The sequence below is a fragment of the Sapajus apella genome, unplaced genomic scaffold (assembly GCF_009761245.1).
Source record: "Sapajus apella isolate SASKATOON/1434 unplaced genomic scaffold, GSC_monkey_1.0 scaffold13, whole genome shotgun sequence".
Taxonomy (NCBI): domain Eukaryota; kingdom Metazoa; phylum Chordata; class Mammalia; order Primates; family Cebidae; genus Sapajus; species Sapajus apella.
Window position 1 is genome coordinate 25505613 of NW_022436953.1, and position 23398 is coordinate 25529010.

General features: G+C 46.5%; 1 protein-coding gene and 1 non-coding gene across 2 annotated transcripts in view; both read left to right on the forward strand.

Annotated features, from left to right (window-relative positions):
- BTBD16 (BTB domain containing 16) overlaps positions 1 to 11792 on the forward strand; it is a 63169-nt gene extending 51377 nt beyond the window's left edge. The window contains exons 9-14 of the mRNA XM_032281900.1: positions 3440 to 3531; positions 5149 to 5231; positions 6409 to 6486; positions 8797 to 8895; positions 10412 to 10600; positions 11648 to 11792. Of these exons, the coding sequence (XP_032137791.1) occupies positions 3440 to 3531; positions 5149 to 5231; positions 6409 to 6486; positions 8797 to 8895; positions 10412 to 10600; positions 11648 to 11716 (610 nt within the window). The 3' untranslated portion in view covers positions 11717 to 11792. The remainder of the gene's footprint in view (positions 1 to 3439; positions 3532 to 5148; positions 5232 to 6408; positions 6487 to 8796; positions 8896 to 10411; positions 10601 to 11647) is intronic.
- A 7948-nt stretch (positions 11793 to 19740) lies between these two features.
- Positions 19741 to 19844, forward strand: LOC116554238. The gene has a single exon (XR_004270122.1). It is a non-coding gene; the product is annotated as a U6 spliceosomal RNA (small nuclear RNA).
- Positions 19845 to 23398: the final 3554 nt, after the last annotated feature.

Sequence of the window (23398 nt, forward strand, 5' to 3'; positions counted from 1 at the left end):
ATATTTTGAAGAAAAAAAAAAAAAAAAAAGCCATTTCCTCTTCTTATTGTGAGTTATTGCCCTAAATGTGTATTTTTTTTCAAATGTTGTCTTAAAATTTAATATGCTAGTTCAAGTATTTCTCAAATAAGCTAAGTCATTTTTAACCCTAATTTCTTTTTTAATTTGTGGCAAAATACTCATAGCCTGAATTTTTCCCATTTTAGCCGTTCTCACGCGTTCGGTTCGGTGGCATACGCTGTTGTGAAGCCATCTCCAGAACTTTTCCGTCTTCCCAAACTGAAGCTCTACCCCTGAATCAACTCCCATTTCCCCTCCCTAGCCCCTGGCAGCCCCCATTCTACCTGCTGTCTCTAGGAATTTGATGACTCTAGGTACCTCACAGAGCAGAGTCATCGTCATCCAGCATTTGCCCTTGTGTCTGGCGTTCTGCTTCCAGGTTCATCCGTGCTGTAGCATATATGTATGTTAAGGCTCAAATCCGAAGTACCAGGACTATCAGGGCTGTGGGCCTGACCCTTGCAGGAAGGGTCGAAGGCTCCAGCAGATGACAGGGTAAAGGAAGTAAGAAAGTTGTGGCTAAGAGCACCTCTAACATTACAATATGTACCCATCAGAGGGAGACTTGTCCCCAGGCACTGTGAGAGTCTATGGGAGATTTGTTCCCAGGGTCTAGCAAGTAGAACCTGGAGCCAACCTGGGTGTGTCTTTCGGTAGCAAGGAATTGTGAACTGTCTTCCCGAGAGAGGTCACTCCCCAGGGTTTCTCAGTGAACTTTGGGAGGCAGAGATCATCACCTGAAATTGTCTCAAAAAAGTAAGTGCTAAACCAAAAGAGGTCTTTGCACAAACAGAGCACAGTACCGGGGAAACCATGGCAGTCTTTGACTTCACTGGCATAACCAGGTACAGCAGTCCCCAGACTCAGCAGCTGCTGGCTCCTATCTTATGTGACACCACCTGAATGCACTCACCGCTAGGCCAGGGAGGAGTAGGTGCCTCTGCTCCCAGACGGCTAAGTGGTGTCAAGTAAAATGGAAAACGTGCTAGACTGGCCCTGAGTGGCCTGTGTAGGACACCAGCTCCAAGACAATGGGCCTCACTAGGCTCCTGGAGCCGGGTTATATTGATCCGTTCTGAGGGTGGACCACAACCCTTAGATCCTTTGAGATTTCAGGAAATCAGAAGCTGAGGACACTACTCTCTTTCTTTGAGGTGTTCCATAACTTGGGTGATTTGGAGGGTGACAATGATGATGAATGCCATCAAGAGCAATTCCCTGCATTTGACCCTCCTTGAGTCCATTCACTTTCCCTGGGGCAGGAGAACAATGGTGGTGCTTATAGGTGTTGAGGACTCACTGGGTACCACAGCTGGCCCAAGCCCTTCCCAAACACTGTCAGCTTTACTCCTCCCATTTCCCCAGTGTGGCTACTGCTCCCACTTGACAGAGGAGAGTGAAGCTCTGAGAGGCCCAGGCACAGGACTGTGGCTGGCCCGGCTTGGACTAGACCCTGGTCTGCCTGTCTCGGGGTCCCCAGCTTGGTTGAATGATGAGATGACTCATGGCCTCTCCATGTCAGCCACAAAAGTGGATGTCAGTGCCACTTCCCAGAGGCCCCAAGGGGTCATAAAATCCAACCAGCTGTCTCAACAAAGCTGTTTCCAAATCCCTGGGGACAGGAAGGCTCTCCAGAGAGGCCCTGGCTGAATGGCCATTGAGTCAGAGTGCCTCTCAAAGGAGGATCAGGGTCTTGGTTCCTCTTGCCCCCGCCAGCAGCTTTGCCATGCCAACAAATCAGCAGAACTGGGCCTGGAGCTTCCTGGTGGAGGGCGATGCGTTCCTCCAGTTGGGTCCTTTCCTTTTTGCAGCTGAATCTGTATTCAAGCTGCAGCTCCAGCAGGGGCTCACTGCTCAGGGCAGTGCCAGGCTGTGGAGCCCTGGCCATAGGTGCTGGCTTGTCCCCAGAGCACTGGATGAGGCAGGAGAGGAAGGCATCAGCTTGGTCCCTTCTTCCCCCTTGACATTTGCTGCCTAGCCATAATGATGCCTCAGCTGTTCCTCCATGACATGATGAAAAAGAGGCAGAAGAAGGAGGAGGCATCCTGATCATGTGAGGAAAGGGAGTGAGCGAGTGTTATTTGTCCCAAGAGGATGTCAGTGTTTGCAGGGCACAGGCACTGCACCCACCAGCCCCGGCTCCACTTATCCTGGGTAATGGAGGGCTGGTTCCCGGACCAATAATTCTGCACTTCTGAGAGCATCCACGTGACTTTATTTACGGCTGCTCTGTCCACCTCCAGAGACAGGCACAGGGTAGATGCTGGTAAATACCCCTCGAATTGAATCAGAACTTACTTGTCCTTGTGCCCACAACTTTTCTGCACCTCTAGACCTATCTTCTGGCATCCCTGATGTGGAGCAGTTGGGCAGTCCCAGGAATTCCCAGATCTTCTGAAAATAAATGATTCCAGGAAAGCTGGCGGGCATCTCTGACGGAGGGGGCACTTGGCCAGTGGTGACCTCCGTCCAGCTGGCAAAGGGTGTGACTTGGACATCACTCTTGATTTATGGAAAAATAATCTACAAGTACCCTGGGCATGTCCTATGCAAGCTCTGCCTTGTGGAAATGACTTTGCATTTCCAGAGACTTGGAAACATTGTTCCCCATTGTCCCTGCTTATGAAAAGTGGCCGTTTTTTGTGAAGTAAGTTATTTCAAAACAAGGGCAGGGAATTAAATGTGTGTCTATGTGTGCATGTCTTCTCAAAAAGAACTGGATCTTCTCAACCCAGTGCTGACCTTCAGCTTCATGAGGAAGTTATTTGGAGCTTAGTATTAAGCTGAACTGAATACAGTAGAACTGATCCTGAAACCAGCTGCTAAAACTGATTACCCAACACATCTGTTTTCTCCTTTTCAATTTTACCAGAAAGCACTTTTGAAGTGTATCATTTGGTCGCTTACTGGAAGGGCATCATATGTACAGGAGTCAGGAGTCCTGGGTTCCCATCTAGGCTGAGCCTCTACTTGTCATCTGTGAAATGAAGCTAACAATCCTTGCCCTGTCTGCCCCACAGGAAGTTTGTGACACTCATGTGAGAAAATGCATATTGAGGTCCTCTGTCAAGTAACATGTGTTCCCATCAGTCACTTAATACACATTTACTGGGCACCTACTATGTACAGAACTCAGTGGTAGATGCTGAAGGGAATATAAGCATTTGTCTCCATTACCATCTCTGGGGCTGGACTTTATAAAATGTCATCTAAGCTACCATCTGCTTCCACATACCTGACCCCTCTGGAGAGACCCAGGCCCCATTCCCCACTGGCTGGTGAAGCCGCTAGTCTGTATGACATGGCTTTCCCTAGCCCGGGCTTATTCCAGAAAGGAGTTTGCTGAAGGTCTGTTATTCTTCTTTGTGCCTCTGCTAAGCTTTCCCAAGAACCGTTGCTTTCTGGACCGGGATATAGGACAGAGTTTGAGGCCGCTCTTCCTCAGCTTGCGTCTGCACAACATCACCAAAGGTAAGAGATAAGCCCTGACCCAGGTGAGCACATCCAAGGGAAAGCTGCTGGGCACCTGCCCACCCCTCAGCCACTGCCGAGGGAGCCCCACCTGATGTTTCCAAGGGAATCAGCTGAAACGTGGCATTGCCACTTCCAATCTGTGTGACTTGGGGAAAGTCATGTAGCTGCCTGGTCTCACTTTCTCTATCTGTAAAATGGGGGTAATGGGAGCTCTGATGAAATCTGATGATGGCTAGAAGGGGCTTGTATCTTGTGAAGCAGTGTACAGCTGCCAAAGGCTGTTTTACTGGCATTGACTTGATTGAATTGTATGTCCTACCTCTTCACATGGTTCACTTCTAGGCCCCTTGTTCTGCAGTTTGGGAGAAAACTCTGGATCTGTGCCCCATCCAGGCTTCTGCTCCCTCAGCCTCATGCTCTGGGCACAGGGGATGGCACCTGTCACTCGGAAAGAGGAAAGACATATTGGGGAGCATGTTATCCGCAGTCCAGGAGGCCACCCATGAGATCTTTGCATCCGAAAGGACATCTGAGAACATTTTCAAAGCCATTTCCAGCTATCCAGATATACTAAGTAGCTCTAGAACTCAGGAATGGTTGATGGAGTCAGGTAGTTTTGTCCAAGTTGCTTCTAAACATTCTAGAAACACTGATTACCTGATCTCAAACCTCCTTTGCCAGGCAGGACTGCAGCCAGGGGCCTGTGAATGTTGGGGTGAGGAATGGTTGCAGGGGAACGCTGTAACTTTCTCCTAGGGATCTAGGAAGGGAGATCTAAGAAATAAAAATAAAATAAAACAGAAAAAAATATATAGAAATTTTAACTGGATCTATGTGCAGCCTAAATAACTTCTTCCTGTTTGCTTTGTAATTTTTTTGACAATATTGTGAGAACTGAAATATCTTTAAAAAATAAGGAGGACTGGTCAAAGCTAACCTTTGAGGGCCACTGATGGCTTTTCCTTTAACAATAGTCCTTAAGGTACCTTCCAGGGTTCACTGGGCAGCAATATCTTCTTGCAAGATTGTTGAGAGTATATTTCATTCAAAATTATATAAGTTACACTTAAAATCATTAATATGTAGTATAGATTTTTTAAAAACTGAAGTTGAAATGGCCATTGAATTTATTCATTCTTTGGAAGTTTATTTGTATAATTTTCTTCTGTTTTTTTTTTTTTGAGATGGAGTCTCACTGTCCCTCAAGGCTGGAGTGCACTGGTGCAATCTTGGCTCGCTACAACCTCCATCTCCTGGGTTCCAGTGATTCTCCTACCCCAGCCTCCGGAGTAGCTGGGATTATATGTGCGCGCCACCATGCCCAGCTGATTTTTGCATTTTTAGTAGTGACAGGGCTTCACCATGTTGATCAGGCTGGTATTTGTATAAGTTTTTTTGAAGAGAATTGATTTGAAATACAAAAGTAATTGACTCTGAACATAACCACAGTGACCCTGAGATGTTTTATTTCCACTTTGTCAATCAAATCTTAAAGGAGACCATCCACCCTTTTCTCTTCCCTCCTGACTTCTTCCTTTTCCTTTCTGTAAATGGGACTTTTGAGGCTCTGGTGTGAATAAAATGAAAAAATGTTCCTTTTGTGTTTCTTCCAAGGCAAGGATCTGGAGGAGCTGCAGGACCTTAACTTCTTCCCAGAGTCGTGGCTGAACCGGGTCACGGCCAACCATTACCACGCAGTGAGTTGCCTGCCCTGCAAGGAAACAGTTGTTGAAATGTATTGCCTCTCTGACTTTGTGTTTTCTGGAGATGTGTTTCACATTTGAAACCTTTAGACCTTTGAGGTAAGGACATATCTGGATTGTTCTCCAGGGAAAGAGGAGAGAGCAGTGCCTGGGAAGGAGAGAAGGGAGAAGACCCAGACTTGGAATCTGGGTAATTCCAGCACCTGCCATCTGCATTTTTGTTCTTGATACAGATTAACAAATGTTGGGACCAAATTACTTTTCTTCCAGTAATAAATGAGCATGTCTCTCTTTGTACACCCTCAGCAACGTAGAGCATTTAAATTTCAAATTGCTTTTGTTAATTGAGAAGGGAACAACGGCATCTCATTTTTTAATATGCATTCCCTTTATTACTGGTAGCTGGGAATGTTTTTCCATGCAGCATTTCCCCTTTGTGAATTGTCCATGCTAACTGTTGTACTTCTTATGTGTTTTCAATCTCGCATTTTAGAGATGAAGAAGGGCAGTGTGTGAGTTCTGAAGATGTATGAGTCACTAGTTAAAATTCAGTCCTGCTCCACAAATACCTATTGTAATGTGCAAACCACAGTGCTCAGCACTGCCCACACCATAGATCTTGACTCCGTGGAAGGAGGTGCTTTTCTGGGACACAACTCAGGACCGTGCTCTAACAGAGCAGCACAGGAGTGACAGAGAGGGGACAGTCTGTGCAGATGTCTCGGGAAGTCTCCACCTCCCTCTTGGTCCTCTGACCCTGCCCACCTCCTTCCTTTTGTTCCCTGCTACCAATGCCATCCTCTTGAATTCCGCTCCCTCCCCTCCCCAGCCCTCACCTTGAAGCCTGCCATGAGGGTCCTTACTTGCTCTTGATTTTGTGACCATGGTCATCTCTGCCCTGTGTGCACATTTTATTTCCCAGGTGAGACTGCTCAGGTAATTTTCTGTCTTCTCCTTGCATCCTCTGAAAGCACCATGCGCAGGACCTGACACAGGAGGGTTTTAATAAATGTCTGTGAACTGAATGAATGGCTGAATGTGCGTCTAGAGGCAAAACTCTTTTTCAAATATAGTGAGGGGTGCAGAGATCAAGGAAGAGACTTGGAGATGAAGAGAGGCACTTGTGTCTGCAGGATCCCACTGTGGTCAGCTGTGTGCATTTTCCTTTCAGCTGGAGAACGGAGGTGACATGGCTTACTTGAAAGATCTTAACACCCAGGCTGTGAGATTTGGGCTGCTCTTTAACCAGGTACTGAGACCTGCACTAGAACAAGGGAAAGAACTGTCCCTCTCATGCTTAGTTAAGAACCTTTGGAGGGTGGCTGCGATCACTTCTGACTCCTGGTAGAAAGGTCAGGGGACAGAAGAGGGAATCATGGCTTGTCTCTCCTGCATGCTCATCAGCTCCCAGGAAATAAAATTCACAAGGCAGGAGCTTGAGACGCTGTTTAATAATTCCGCCACTACTGTAATCTCAGCACTTTGGGAGGCCGAGGCGGGTGGATCACGAGGTCAAGAGATCGAGACCATCCTGGTCAGCATGGTGAAACCCCGTCTCTACTAAAAATACAAAAATTCAGCTGGGCATGGTGGCGTGTGCCTGTAATCCCAGCTACTCAGGAGGCTGAGGCAGGAGAATTGCCTGAACCCAGGAGGCGGAGGTTGCGGTGAGCCGAGATTGCGCCATTGCACTCCAGCCTGGGTAACAAGAGCGAAACTCCGTCTCAAAAAAAAATAATAATTCCCCCACTAGCGGGACCAGTGGTCCCGGTGGTACCGGGATGGAGGAGGTGCCCTGGGATGCAGGACTTCAATTCTAAAGCCAGGTGAGGCCAAGGCAAACTGGGAAGGGATGGCCATCCTATTTCCCACAAACATCAATAGTTGCAAACAGTGAGAGACTCCATGCCAAGTCCGTGTTTAAGGTTATAGGGGTGAACTCAGTCTGGGCAGCTATCCTGATGGATCTGCAGTGGTTTAAGGAACTTGATTGCAAGGCATCTTGACGCTTAGTGACCAGGGGAGGTTGGGGTTGCTGGCTGTGCTCCATGCTGGGTTCCTTGTGATGGAAATAATTCTCCAGGAAATCACCGGTCTCCTTTGATTATTTCAAAGCACCCCAGCAGTGATCTCAAAAGAATTCATTTTCTAAGAACTAGAGGCCTTGAATCTATCATCAGAGGGTCCCCTCTGAGTCATCCCTGGATAGGCTGGCTCAGCCTTTTGGTTCAGAGATGCAGTACCTAAGTCGGCAGATGTGGGTCACAGAGCCAGGACTTTCTGCAAGTGCTGAGTGGCTCTTGTGCCCATCAAATTGAAACCACATGCTTTGTTTCAAAGGTCTATAGACTACAGGTCATCTAAGAACATACCTAACCTCTTCTTTTCCTCACTAGGGAACATAAAGAGTAAATAATATTGCCACTGTTCAGTAGCTACTACTAAGTCTAAACTAACTTCTACCAACGGTACCGTTAGTAGTGAGAGCAAGGGGAGGAGGGTGTAAACACTCCAGAAACACTGATTACCTGATCTCAAACCTTCTTTGCCAAGAAGGATCGCAGCCGGGGGACTGTGAACGTTGGGGTGAGGTGTGGTTTGGGGGGAACACTGTAACTTTTGAAAACTTTATGGGTTCCCAGGGACCTGGGAAAGAAGCTACAGGGAAAAGTATGGGGAAAAACATGAAAATAGAAGAAATTTTAAATTAGAGCTGTATGTAGCTGAAATATCTTCTTCCTTTTTGCTTTGTAATTTTTTTATAATATTGTGAGAACTGAAATATTTTTAAAGAATAAGGTGGATTAGTCAAAGCTGGCCTTTGGGGCCACTGATGGCTTTTCCTTTAACAATCGTTCTCAAGGTAGACTCCAGGGTTCACTGGGCAGTGGAATCTTCTTGCACGACTGTTCAAAGTATATTTCATTCAAAATCATATGTTACACTTAAAAGCATTAATATGTAGTATAGAATTTTTTTTTTAACTGAAGTCGAAATGGCCATCCAATTTGAAGTGAATTTATTCCAAGTTGTGAGTAGTAGTTACCACTACCAAGGATTTCAGTTTGGCTTTTCCCATGTTTCCTAGGCTAGAATTGCCATGGTATTTTCACCTTCAAATCAGTTGCAGAATGAGTGACATTTGTTGTTGTTGCTATTCTTTGTTTTACCATGTCCTCTTGACTTTTTTTGTTTGTTTGTTTTTGAGATAGAGTCTTGCTCTGTCACCCAGGCTGGAGTGCAGTGATGCAATCTCGACTCACTGCAACCTCTGCCCCCTGGGTTCAAGCAATTCTCCTGCCTCAGCCTCCTGAGTAGTTGGGGACTACAGGCACACACCACCACGCCCAACTAATTTTTTTTTTTTTTTTTTTTGTATTTTTAGTAGACACAGGGTTTTGCCCCCGTGTCTACTAAAAGACATAGGCCAGGTTGGTCTCGATCTCCTGACCTTAGACGATTCACCTGCCTTGGCCTCCCAAAGTGCTGGGATTACAGGCGTGAGCCACTGCACCCAGCTGACTTTGAATACTAAATATTTCTCCCCACTTCATTTTAGGAATATACAACTTATTCAAAAATGATTGCTGTATATGGATTCTTCTTTGAGATAAAGGGACTGAAACATGATGCTGCCTCTTACAGTTTTTACATGCAGGTAAGGGTAGAATGCATGAAAGTTGTGTCTCTGAAACAATCTTTTAGATTTAGAGTCAATCCATGTTGAATTAATAATAATTGATTCATCATTAATTACTAATCGATATGAACTGTATTGTAAGTGCTAACCACGCTAGTATATGTGCTGTTATTTGATTTTTATAACAACCTTGGGAAGTAGGTACTGGTAGCCCACTTAGCAGAAGACGATCTGAAAACTGAGTGTCTGAAAACTGAGTAGCCTCTGTTGGTAAAGCCAGAATTAGATCCTAGTCTTCTGTCTCCACATGTAGGGCTCAATTCAACTTCAGTTTATACATATAATTCAGTTATTCTCCCATGAAGATAACCGGTAGTGCCCCCAACTGGGAGAGGGGTTAATTTTGTTTAGCTGCAAAGTGGGCTATGGGCAGGACCCCAGAAAAGTCAGGAGGGTGCTTGGCTTCTCTGCAGTGCTCCTACTGGACCTTAGGAGAGGCAGGAGAATGCCATGATTAGGAGTGGACAGTCCGCAGACCAATGGCCTTCGAGCTGTAGGACCTGGGCAAGTGCCAGAAACCCTCCCCTGTGCAGGTTCCCCACCTTTAAGACTGAGAAGGTAACAGGACATACCTCTCCAGGTTGTTGTGAGTTTCAATGTGTTCATCTGTGTAAAGGGTGGCTTGGAACGAGCTTGACACACAAAGCACCATATGCAGCAGGGAAGATGAGGATGGTGATGTTGACGATGACAATGCCAACTATGATGAAGGGTCACTGTGTTCCACTTAAGATTTGTTTATACGCCTCTCTTCTCTGATCTGCACACTTTTGGGAGGCCATATCTTATTAATCTTTTTGTTACTGCTGTCAATCACAGTACCAGGAACACAGAGCAGCTTTACTTTTTCACTTTTCTTTATTTTTTGAGATGGAGTCTCACTCTGTCACCCAGGCTGGAGTGCAGTGGCACAGTCTTGGTCACCTCTATATAAAGGAGTTTTAATGACTGAATGAATGACTGAATGAATGAATGAATGAATGGATAAATGAAGAAATGAATACATGAATGAAGAAACCAGAGTTTTAGTCCAGCTTTGCCAGTACCTCATATGTGCCCTGGAGCAAGTCATTTCTCTTCCTCAGCTCTTGGTCTCCACTGACTCAGGTGTCTCCCTACACAGTGAGTTCTTCTGGTTGGAAGAGATGAATTATGTGACAATACCAGTCCAAACGCCCTTATGAGTATTATGTTGGTTTTTCAATTCTGGCAAAGCCATCATAAAGCTTGACTTCATGGTATTTTTCTAGGTTCGCCCAAGTCCAGGCCATGAGCCAGTAGTTTATGTAGGGTGAGGGCTCAAATGAGAACTGACTCAGTAGCAGCCGTTTTTAGGAGATTGTGCCAATTGGGAAATGCCCTCTTACTGCCCTCACATATTATATACCAGGGTCTATGTGCCAGACGCCGGCTTTCGTGAACTCTGGGCCACCCCGATTGCAGTTCCACCTGAGGTGGGTCACTCTCTTTGCAGAGAATAAAGCACACAGACCTGGAATCCCCTTCCATGGTCTACAAGCACAAGCCCGTCAGCCTGCGAGCAGTGCGCCTGGTGAAGTATGAGATCAGAGCCCGGACCCTGGTTGACGGCAAGTGGCAGGAGTTCAGGACAGACGAGGTCTTGCAGAAGTTTGAGTTGGCCAAGCCATCCTGCAAAAGCCGTGCAAGTGTCCATGTTGTCTTTTTCTTTTATTTCCTTTTTGCTCTTTCTCTCCCCGATCCTTTGGGGATCACCAGCTTCTAATCTCTAGTGCCCTACACTGGAGATCCCTAGAAAATCAGGCTCAGTTTCTTAAGGGTTATCACAGCCTCAAATAATGCTAAAGAGAAATCTCTTCTAGGATGAAAAACCAAGGAAACAGATAACTATAACCCAAATCAGACTGCTTGGTTTGGGTCACACCAGATCTATTTTATAAGCATCAAAGGATTTTTGTTGTTGTTGTTTGTTTGTTTGTTTTTTGAGGTGAGGAGGCTCCGTGGAGTGTATTTGCCATCACTGCCTCCACTGATGCCTGTGAGTGACCCGTTAATTTCCCTGAAATCCACAACCCAGACCCACCTGCCTCAGGCCTGCTGGGGAAGGATGGGGCCCGTCTACTTCAGTAGGTGGTTGCCAGCATCCAGGCAGATCCACTGCCTTGCCTGGCTTCTGACCAGAATAAGACTTTGCTACAAGCCAGTGAGTAATTCCCAGTCCTGACTGCACATCAGAATCACCTGAGCACTTTATCACTCCCAAGGCCAGAGCCCCACCCATATCACCAGAGCAGATACTCCATGGGTCGTACCTGAGTATCAGTATTTTTAAAAGCTTCCAGGTTATTTTCTATGATATTAGAAATCATAGTGACAATTTCCTTTGTGGGAGCGAGGGAGAGGGGCTGGGAAATTAAGGGAGAACATTAAGAAGGAGATTTCTGTGGGGCTGGAAATACTTGTCTTGATCAGGGTGATAGTTACAGAGGAGTGTTTACTTAGTGAAAATTCATCAAGCTCTCCTCTTAAGATTTGTGTACGTGATTGTGTTTAAGTTATACCTGATTTATTGGCAGTTTATTTCAAATACCCTCTGCAGGCCATTCTGATGTGCAACCATAGTTGAGAACCAGCAGCTTCTACAACTGCCAGGCCTTCCTTTTTCTCCTTCTGGGGGACAATTGTGTTTATCTTAAAAGTCCCATTCGCCTTGTTTTGTTTCATGTTTTAGATCTTGAAAATCCAAACTGTGGGCAGCCCAATCTATGCAACTTTTGCATTCATCTTCCCACCATCTTGACAGTTTCCAGAAGAATCTATGGGATTTCCGCCAACACTGATCTGCATGAAAGAAAATAAAATGGCGTAAAAAGGTATACTCAAGCATTCCGTGCCATTCCTAGTTAGTGGTGGTCTCATTCGACCTTTTGTCCATGTTTGTATCATTTGAGGGTGAAACGTCCAGACCTGAGAGTCCATTTACCAGCCCGACCCACAGCACCCCTAGTCCAGCCCTGACGTTTTGGCCTCTCCCAGCACCATGGGAGGACCAGCACTGACAATAGACTCTAGCCGGGAGCACGGAGGACATCCTTAGCTGCAGCTCTGCCCGCCGCACAGAACTGCCTGCCAATTGTCCCTGGCAGTTTGGGCTCAGAGCGGGGAAGGCAGGTAATTCCTAAGTGACTTATTTATTATCCCACCTTTTAAACTGAAGCTCTGCAGTTTGGAAAGAGGGAAGTAGAGAACCTTCCTTCCCACTTTATCCATTTTCTATTGCAGTGTCACAAAGCACCACAAATTTGGTGACTTAAAACAACACATCGATTCCTTCATTTTTCGTGATTGAGGAATCCAGGCCTAGCTTCACTGCATCCTATATTCAGGGCCTCATAAGACTACAGTTTAGTAGCAGGCAGGCTGTATTCTCATCTGAAGATATGGCCAGGGAGAATTCATGTCCAAGCGTATTCAGGATGTTGGCAGATTCATTTTCCTGCAGCTGTATGACCAAGGGCCCCGCTGCTACAGGCGTAGAGAAAAGGCTGCACAGGCCCGAGTGGCCCCCGGCAGTTCCCTGCCATGTGACTCTCTACAGACATTTCAAATCATGGCTATTTTGCTTCTTCAAGGCCAGCGGAAGAATCTCTCACTCTAGTCTGCTTAGACAGCATCTTATATAAAATAAGGTGATAATCACAGGACTGACAGCCCCTCCTCTCTGCCCTACTCTCTGGACTAGAAGTAAGTCACATGTTCCACCCACACCCAAGGGGAGAGAATTACACAAGGGTCACCGGAGGGTGTGTCCACCACACTGTATTACCCATTGTCTTTGGAAAAGTGATGGAGAGTCAATGACGCTATACAGACAATGAGGTGGGTAAGTTTAGTTTAATAATCCCCTTAGAGTCAGACACAGGTTTGGGGAGCCTCCTTCCCAGCAGTGGAACCCAACATCCTGTGCAGTGTGACCTGGCAGGGAGGTGCAAAGGAACTGGGTGTTGGGAGCCCGTTGGCAGGTTCTCCCCACCCTTCCTCAAGCCCTGTTTCCCAGGTTGCTCACCAGCTTGCTTCTGGCCAGGTCCAGTCAATGGGAGGCGGGGATGGGAGCTTGGAAGACAGAGAACAGGAGAAGCCTGGGTAGTTTGCACCCTCTGGGCTCAGGGGCATTTCCCAGCTGTAACTGTGCCTCCTCCCTCCACTGCCCAGCTCATGCCCCATCTCATGCCTGGCAACCTCCACAGTGGTTTCAGCATCCGTCTGGATGCTGGGTCCCTGCTTCTGGTTCTGAGACCACCTCATCCCTATGTCCCTCCAGGCTTTGGGGCAGCGGGGACTTCCTTCATCACCAGTCTCTGGGTTGCCTCGTTCCCTGTTTAGCTTCTTCAGTTTTACTTCATCTGGGAACCAGCTCTCTATAGTATCCTGATTCTGTGTGAAACCCCAGGTTAGTCCCTAATGTAAAGGGTTTTGGTGAGTTGGCAGATGTGTCTGAGTGGGGCAGATGATTGGATAACACCGCCTCAATGATTTTTCCAGTTCTGCAGGGCGGGGACTGGGGTTTACCAGGGGGAGGCAGGCGAGGCACTGGCTCGGGCCTATAACCTAAGGGGGTACCAACACACTTAGTAATACACAAAAATAGTATTTAAATTCAATGTTTTAAAACAAAATCAACACACACCCAAATCTATGATAGAGCTTGGTGAATGGTGAACACACCCACATAACCAGCACCCAGATCAAAACCAAAAAGAACAAAACCAGCACCCCAGACACCCCCAGTAGACCCCCAAGGTGAAAGCACGCCGACTTCCATCTCCGCGAATTAGTCTGGCCTTTTAGTTCGAGTATCCTACACACAGAATCTGTGCACACTTTTTCATGCCTGCATGCTTCTGTTCAGTATCACATTTAAGAGATTCGTCTAAGCTTTCACTGGGAGCTGTAGTTTATTTTCAAAGAGCATGACGGTTTCACTTTTTTACTTTTTAAAAACTAAACGTTACTTCAATAAAATCATACATGTTGTCACAGAAAAGTGAGAAAATTACAAAGAAGAAAATAAAACGGACTGGGACAGCCATCACTGAGATGTTTGGTGGGTGACCTTCCAGGAGGAATTTTAGGTGCATTTACAGTTTTCTTTCCATTTAAAATGGGATTTGCAGTTTAGAGCCCCAGTCTTCTCTTGAGTGAGTTAAACAGGATGGAAGGGTGTAGTGGCTCACGCTTATAATCCCAACACTTTGGGATGCTGAGGCAGGTGGATCCCTTGAGCCCAGGAGTTCAAGACCAGCCTGGGCAATATGCCAAAACCCCATCTCTACAAAAGATATAAAAATTAGCCGGGCATGGTGGTACACATCTGTAGTCCCAACTACTTGAGAGGCTGGGGTGGGAGGATTGCTTGAGCCCAGGTGTCTGAGGCTGCAGTGAGCTGCAATTGTGTCACTGCACTCTTGCCTGGGCAATAGAACAAAACCCTGTCTCAATGCAAAAAAAAAAAAGAAAAAAAAATGTAGAGGGGGAGCGGGGGAAGGCGGGAGGTTACACAGCATAACAGGATGATTTCTGTCGTAGGGAGCACGGTGTTTGGGGAGGAAGGAGATGATGTATTTGCTTCACCTTCAAATTGTGAGACATCAGAAAAGTCACTTGTCACTTACCTTCCATGACTATCACTTTCTTATCTATAGAAAGGACATAAACCCACCCCTCTGCCTTCCTCTCAGGGCTGTGAGCCTACAGGCAGCACTGTATGTAAGGTCCCTTTATGGACCAGCCCTTTTGCGGATGCCTGGAAACTTGGTATTACTGGCTCAAGAAAACATGCAACCTTGTGGCATTTTATCACAGTTTATAGGATAACGGTGACGACAAGAACTAAAAACACTGACAAGCAAATCTGCAGATGTCTAAGAAAGGAGAGGCTGTTTGGAAGCATCTCTGAAACACAAATGATTGCCCACTCTCTAAGGGAAACAACTGTTAGGTATTTGAAATATGCAAACTCATACTCCAGGAGTTTGCAAGAGTGGGAGGGAAACTTGCAAAGCAGCAACGCCAAAAATGTGTCTAAGGTGAGTGGTAAGGAAGAGCAGGGAATGCTAGGGTGGGGCTGGGGTGGGCAGAAGGAAGCCAGCCCCAAAGCTGGTGGGGGGGCTGGGGTGGGCAAGAGGAAGACAGCCCCAAAGCTGGGGAGGGGCTGGGTGGCAGGAGGAAGGCAACCCCAAAAGGACAAGGTGAGGACTGAAGGACTTGGCTGCCTCCCGATCTCTTGACCCAACAACAGGAAGGTACTGGAGACAGTAGGACTTGGGGTGTCAGAGAGGGGCCCTGTGATGTCATTTCCACCTCCTAATTGTACAAGGGGGAAAATGAAGCCCCAGCAAGCTGGAGTGATGATTCTGGTGGGAAAATTCAGCACTGTCTTGCTGAATCCTCCCGACCCCATGAGGTAGATGTATGTTCCACGTCTGATAAGAAGGAAGCTGAGGCTGGGCATGGTGGCTCACGCTGGTAATCCCTGTACTTTGGGAGGCCCAGGTGGGTGGATCACTTGCGGTCAGGAGTTCAAGACCAGCCTGGCCAACATGGTGAAACCCTGTCTCCACTAAAAATACAAATATTAGCTGGGTGTGCTGACACATGCCTGTAATCCCAGCTACTTGGGAGGCTGAGATGGGAGGATCACTTGAATACCCCTGGAGGTTGCAGTGAGCCAAGATCACGCCATTGCACTCCAGCCTGGGTGACAGATCTAGACTCCATCTCAAAAAAAAAAAAAAAAAAAAAAACAAAGATGAGCCCAGATAAAGTAAATTTATTCATCCAAGACTCCTCAGAGTTTGGGAGTCCAACTCAGGCCTGGCCACAGGCCCATCTGTTTCTATTTCCCCTCACCCCCGATGGCCCACAGAGAAGAGGGGAAATGTTTTAGGGTGTTTAATTCAGGTGTTTATTGAACATCTACTATCTGTTCTAAAGCAATGTGCACGGAGCATCTGCTGCATGCCAGGCCTCGCTGTGCAGGATGTGTTCCATGTGATACCTCATTCGATTGTGACGGGGGTGAGGGTGGGAGGGTGGCACATACCTGGGCCTGGAAGGGTGAGGATGGAGGGAAACAGTACACAGGTGATGTGCCGGCCCCATGGCTGTAGGACTGAATGTGCATCTGAATCACCTGCAATCTTGTGCATGTGCAGATCCTGAGCCCTGACTGAGAGAGGCTGATTTTAAAGTCTGAGAGACACTCAAAAATCTGCAGTATCACAGGCTTTCCTGGGGGATCCTGATGCAGAGTGTCTGTGGATCACGCCCAGAAACTCTGATCTCTGTGTCAATTCCACAGCAGGGTTTCTTATTGAGCTCCACACACCCAGTTTTCTTCCTTACCCAGAGCCAAAACAAAATCCAGACAATAACAAAAAAAACCTGTGAATTGATTTCACCACGCTGGTTGATTCAAAGCAAAGCTAAACAAATTTCCTAGAATATGAAATAAACAGAACTTAGAAATGAGACCCCTCCTGTGGGTGAGCCGTAATTCACAGTCCACCCCTTTCCACTAGGGGGCGTGGTCCACCTCAAAAATTTTAGTGGCAAAAATTAGCAACTTAAAAACTCATTTTATCAGGGAGTCCACTTGCTTTGTGGTTGAAAGTGAAACTGTACATCCTGGCTGAGGCTCTGTTTATCCATACATCCATAGTGTGCACATCACAAAATCTCTGAACTTGAGAAGTGTTAGTCTTGAGATAAAAATTCTTAAGATAATCTTATAAGCTTTTCTTTTAAGGAAGAACTTCGTAGACTCGAATTTTAAAGCGCAAAGTCCCAAAGCCCAAAGCAGTGGCCATGAGCACTGGTTAATGAAACATTTTATGTGCCATGTCTGAAATGTCTCCTTCACCTCTCCCGATGCTCACCTCTGGCTCACCTCCCAGCTCCTCCCCTCCAACTGGGCAGATGGCCCTGGACTCACTAGGTGCACACCACATCTTTTGGGTTCTAGAGTACAACTGACCTGGGTTTGAATCTCAGCCCTGTCCCTTACCAGCTGTGTGGCCTTAGGCAAGCCATCTAACTTCTCTGAGCCTCAGAGACTGATCTGAGATACACAATCAAACTCATGGTAAAAATTAAATAAGTTGTTGTGATTTGTAAAACACCTACCATATAATATGTGCTTTATACAGTTTATTCTTTATGGTTTCTCCCTTGTTGCTTGGAGTCAGGTAGTACTTGTTGAAGGTCAAAATGGTTACTGTGTGATCTTGGGCCAGTCCCTCTTCCTTCTCTGGGCCTACTTCCCTTTATGCAAATGAGAAGGTTGACCCAGGTGCCCTCTGCAGTCTTTTCCAGCAGCAATCATGGGATTCTCAAATTCTGTGAGTATGGAAGAACAGATGTGAGTGGTTGAGCCTGTGAACCAGAAGCAGGAGGATCTGGGGAACGGAAGTGTCTTATTTTCCCACGGGCTCATCCGAATGGGGATGAATTGGAAAGAGTAGGAGAGGATTTTTCCTCTCCCCTCTTTAGAGGGTTTTGCATCCTGGAGACTGGTGTGTCTTGTAATACCAGGGAGGAAAGAGTTTGTTCTTGCCTTTGTAAGCCTAGGCTACCATTTGGGATTCGCCAAGCTATTGGGGAGATGAGTGAGCTTCCCAGGGCTGACCTGGGTACAAGAAGTCCCAGGCCCTGCTTTCACACAGGGGATAGGTGTAGGATGTGGGGGATTGGGCCCCTGGGCCCTGAGCCCTTGAAAGCTGAGGGGTGAAGAGAGAGCTTCTCCTGGAGGAGACGGAGACAGGAGAAACCTCTGTGAGATGGACGCTGAGGGCAGCAGCAGCCAACAGAACTTCCGCAATAATGGAAATGTCCCATATCTACTCCATCTGATGTGGTATCCATTAGCCATGCATGGCCTTTGAGCACTTCAAATGTGGCTAGAGGAACTGAGAAATTGAGTTTTAAATTTTATTTCATTTTAATTTATTTAAATTTAAACTGCCACAAGTTTCATGTTGGAAATACATGCTCAGTGCTGCAAAGAAAAATTAGCACTGAGACAAAGGATCTTTCACCAATGCAATTTTTACTTCCTGGACTGCAGGTAGGGTATTCTTGCTAGCCATTTTGCCACAAGAGTACAATGAACAAAGGAAAACACACACATTTATTCCTTATGCATTTGAGGTTGTCCTTACTGCTGTGTCTGATCTCTGTTGGCTGGAGCCGGACCTCACGATATAAACTAAAACCCAATTGGCTAATACTTAAAACTTTTCTAAACAGGTAAAAGCAATGGAGAGCTGGGACATGCCTGTGAGCACGTCCAGAACAGATATCTTGGTTAAAGTCCAAGGACATAGAATGTACCACGTGCCTGTAAGCGTGGCATGTCTAACAGCTACATAGGATAGGGCTTAACAAAGTTATTAGCACACTTATGATTTAACAAGAAAGGAAACTTTAAAAAGGAACTTTTCTACTTCCCACATTTAAGTAGAAGCAGCAAGGTAACAACAGCATCCACCATGAAACCAGAACTGGATGCTTCCTGGCTCTGCAGACTCTCTAGGGTTCCGAGCCTCCCACTTTCTTCCCAGGCCCCCCACAAGTGGAGCCCCAGGGGCAGGCCATGCCCATGCCTGAGGCCACCTCAAACTTCTTTCAGGAGGAAGCCGTGCTGTGGAAGAGGAAGGTTCCCATGCTGGGGAAGCAGAGCTCAGCTCTGTATTGACATTATTCTTATCTTCCTCCTTCTACTTGCACTAAACATTTAAATTTAAATAAAATGAAATAAAATTTAAAATTTCGTTCTCAGTCACTCTCGCCAACACACTCTGTTTCTTTTTTTTAAACTACCACTTGCAGAGGAGGGCTAGTTCAGGCGGTGTTCCCAGAGACGGCCAAGCCCTGTTTCAAGTGCTCAGTGGACACAATGTCGGCTAGGGCCTACGTGGGACAAAGGGCTCCTGTGGCTGCTCCTCATGACTCTGAGCTTTGTCACTTTGAGTGAGTCATGTGACCTTTGTGCCTTCATTCTTTGACTTGACTCACGCCACAGATTTACAGTGAGCTGCTGCAGGCCAGGCTTCGGGTGAGGCTGCGAAGGTGAACAAAACAGACAGTCTCTGCCATCTCAGAACCCACGGTGTGTGTGGGAAGACAGTTATTAGTGGAATATGCACTAAAGACTGCCTGGGCGCCCTGAAGAGCACAGCTGCCTGGAGCCCAGTTCCCGGACAGCATGAAGCAAAGAAAGCTGACCTAGATCCTGGTGCAGGGGCAAGGCCCAAGGAGAGCCCTCCCCGGGGAAGCAATGCTTACACAGAGAGCTGAAGTAGGAGTGGGAATTAAAACAGGTTTAGGTGAGGATGCAGAGAAATGACTGCTCATATGCTGCTAGTGGGGGGATGAAAGGGTGTCGCTGCTTTGGAAAACTGGTGGTTCCTCAATTAAATGTACAGTACCATGTGACCCAGCAATTCTTACCTCCAGTTACATACCCAAGAGAAAATGAAAACGTATGTCCACCCAGAAACGTGTACACGGATGTTCATGGCAGCATTATTCACAACAGGCAGCACAGTGGAAATTAGCCAGGAGTGATGGCGTGCACCAAGAAGGGCGAGGCACCTGTGGAAAGGGGGTGGTGGTGCATGCCGGTAGTCCCAGCTGCTTGGGAGGCAGAGGTGGGAGGATCACTTGAGCCAAGGAGGTGGAGGCTGCAGTGACCCACAATCACACTACTGCACTCCAGCCTGGGTGACAGAATGAGACTGTCTCTTTACAAAAAAAGAAAAAACAGTGCTCACTTTGGCGACATATATACTAAAATTGGGATGATACAGAGGTTAGCATGACCCCTGCGCAAGGATGACACACAAATTCGTGAAACGTTCCAAAATTTTTATAAATTGTTTTAAATTTTAAAAAGTAAAAGAGAAAAAGGCAAAGTGGAAGCAACGTAAATGTCCATCAGTGGATGTGTGGATAAACAAAACATGGTCTATCTATGGAATGGAACAGTACTCAGCCTTAAAAAGGAATGTAAGGCTGGCACGTGCTACATGGAAAAAACCTGGAAAGATTATGCTGAGAGACAGAAGGCAGTCACAAAAAGACATGTATCCTGTGACTCCACTCATCCAAAATGCCCAGAGGAGGAACATCTACAGACAGAAAGTAGATCTGTGGTTGCTTAGGGCTGGGAAGATAAGAGGGTGATCACTAAAGGGCATAGCATTTCCATTTCAGGTGATGAAAATGTTTTGAAATTGACTGATGATGGTGGTTGCACAACTCTGTGAATATGCTGAAAACCATTACACTGTATACTTAAGTGGGCAAATTGTGTGATACATTAGTTCTATCTCAATAAAACTGTTTTGTTTTTTTTTTTTAAAAAAAGAGGAATTGGGGGCTCGAAAAGATTCAAGCCCAGACATGTGCAAGTGAGACTTGGTGCCTTTAAAAAACACAGAAGACGACCCCGGTGATCACAGCCCGCAGAGCCGGCTGCAGAGGCTGGAGATGTGGACAGGTGGGACATCTCTGGATTTTAGTCTCTTTCTCAAGAGCCCCTAGTATTCAAGAGTTTCAGGCCTGGGGCTGCCCTGATGAAACCTGGGCTTTGAAAAAGTTGTTCTAGATGCTATTTGTCAGCAGAGGTGAGGGGAACTTGGGCAAGAATGCCAGGTGTCCACATGGCATTCTTGCCCAAGTTGTGGGTGAGCAATGACTATCTGGGCCAGTGGTGGAGGGATAAAAGAGTTTACCAAGACACCTGTAGATAATGAAACACAGATTTACTGAAGTATGAAACTATGTTGTGAGAAGGCAATGGGCAGGCCAGGAGAAGAGCTGACTGCAAGGAAACAAAGGCTGGCTGGAGATTTTATAGAATAATGTTTATGCTGGTTGCCGAAGAGGGCTTTATGCTGAAGAGGGCTTAATGCAAGGTTGCAGTGAGCTAACTTGCAGGTGTCTGGTGATAAGTTGAGTGCAGGAGGGCTACCTGTCCTGGACCATGAAGAAAGGCAGGTTTGTGGCTTACCTGCCTCTTCTTTTTGCTTTCCCCAGCTCCCACCAGCCTGACTCCTTTTCCCTAATTAGGACTCCACAAGGAGGACAAGCTGGGAGAGATATAGAGCTCAGCCCTCGCCCCGTCCCAGAGAGGGAAGGAGGATCCCTTAACTTCCCTGAATGATTCATTAACTTGCCCTGGTCCTGAGGTACCACTGAGGGGTGTGGCTGTGGCCCCTTGGGGCAGAAAGCTCCTCTGCTACCGGTTTGTTTAAAGGCAAGCACTCCCAAAGGACACTGGCCGGTGGCAGTGTAAATTGGCACTGGCCTTCTGAGGTCAGCGCGGCAGCATATTAGAAAAGAGCTTAGGATGTAAATTACTGTGTCAGATCATGATAATGATGGCCCTGGTGAACCACACCTCCCTGTGTCCACACCCTCGGCTTTGTGGTGCCACCCATCGACAGATGGAGTCTATTTCTACATCCTCTTGAGTCTGGGTTGGCCCTGAGGCTTGCTTTGGCCAGTGTGGCAGAAGTAACATGGTAGCATTCAGTAGTTTGGAGCTCAAGGTACTTTGCAGCTTCTGCTCCGGCCTCTTGGAGCTCTGGGACCGCGTAGTGCAGGGTCCTCTACTAACTTACCAGAGAGTATGCCCCCACGTGGAGGAGAACCTCAGCCCGACCACCGGCACCAATTGCTGCACATGTGAGTAAGGCCATCCGGAACCTTGCAGCCCAGTCAACCCCCCTGTGAAACGCAGCCTTATGAGTGACTCCAGAAGAAACTCTGCAAAGAATTCTTCAGCCAACCCTCAGAATCCTAGGAAGTAATTAATTGTTATTTTAAATCACTAAGTTTAGGAGTTTAGGAGTGGTTTATTACCCTGCAAGAGCTAACTGAAATACGCACCCTTTTGATGAAGTAAATTTAGGAATTTATACTTACAAAATCAAAATCCAGAAAATAGGCCATGATTTAGGTACAAAGGCATTCCTTATAGCATTGTTTATAATCCAAAGCACCAGCATGATTTTAGATGCCTAACAGCAGGAATTAAACACAATAGGGTAGATCTGTGCACTAGACAATCATTAAACAGTTTTTGTTGAAACATCCTAGTGGCACAATTCCCAGGATATACTGTTAACTGGAAAAATAGAACCATTTTTTAAAGTATGTAAATATGATCCATTAAAATATGCAGATTCTAAATTTAATATAAAATTGATGCATCCAAAAGCATATGTAACATTAGAAAGCATATAAAATTGCTCTCTAATGTGGACATGATAATTTGTCTTCCTCCCAACATTGAGGAACCTTGCTGCTGATTCTGTCCCTGTTGCTGGTGGTGAAGGGCCCTTGACTGACACATTCAAAAGTCTGGTCAATCCTTGCACAGACCTGATGTGAGCTAAGGCAAAGGAAGCTTCACCCTTTATTTCACTTAGCAGGATTTCCTGGTTTCTAGGCCACCGAGAGACCCCTTCTCGGGACTCATTTCTCACCCAACCAAAGGGGTCCGATTTGCTCCCAGACTCCTTTAAGGAGAGAGAAATTTTGGGTGCAGCATCACGAATGATAAGCAGGAAGTCAGGCTTCTGAGAGTCAGATGGGACTGCAGCTGAATGCAGGGGCTGGTCATTTGTCTGCCCTGAGCCACCAGAAAGGGTTCAGTGAGTCTTGAACACAGTGATTAAGTTCACTTCAATCTATGCATCACTGCACAGCACAGCCAATTGCTTGGCTTCCCCAAGAAGTGACATGAGTCACTTGATGTCTTATTGTGGCCTGAGCCCGTTTCATTCCAAGCAGGTGCGACTGTTCCTGTATGTGCCTTTGAGATACCCAGGAAATGAACAATGCTTGTTGTCTGCCTCCAACACCAACTAAATATTGGATCAATGCCTTGCCATTATAATAACAAGTGAATATTGCTCTAAGACTCTTTTTTTTTTCTGGTTCAGTGCCAGGGAGCTAAGTTCCCATTCCTGCTGTTGGGTCACAGCTGAGGGTCCCTGGGATATGGGCATCTCCGTAAGTAACAGGAAGTATATTAACTCATGGTTTCATTGAGAAAATCATTGACGAAGCCACATGTGAGTGTGTGCTGTGCAAGCCACCATTGGACTGCCATAGAGGCCAGGGAGAGGGAGGGAAAATTGGACCCAGCTGTGGCCTGCTTAGCTCTTTTCTTCCAATGTGGGTCACTCCTTGAACTAGGACCGTCTGCAGGTGTGCCCTTGTGCTCAAACACTCAACTCTTAACCCTTGAAAGGAAGAAGTAGGAACAAAGGCCTGCTCGGGCATGTCAGAGATGCAGAAATTGTGGAGGGAAAAGCAGCAGGCCCTTTTCACATAGTGGCTGCCTTACCCTCTCTTACTCCACTATACCGTCTGTTCAACTTGGTTAAGACCCTGTAAATCTGGATTCCAC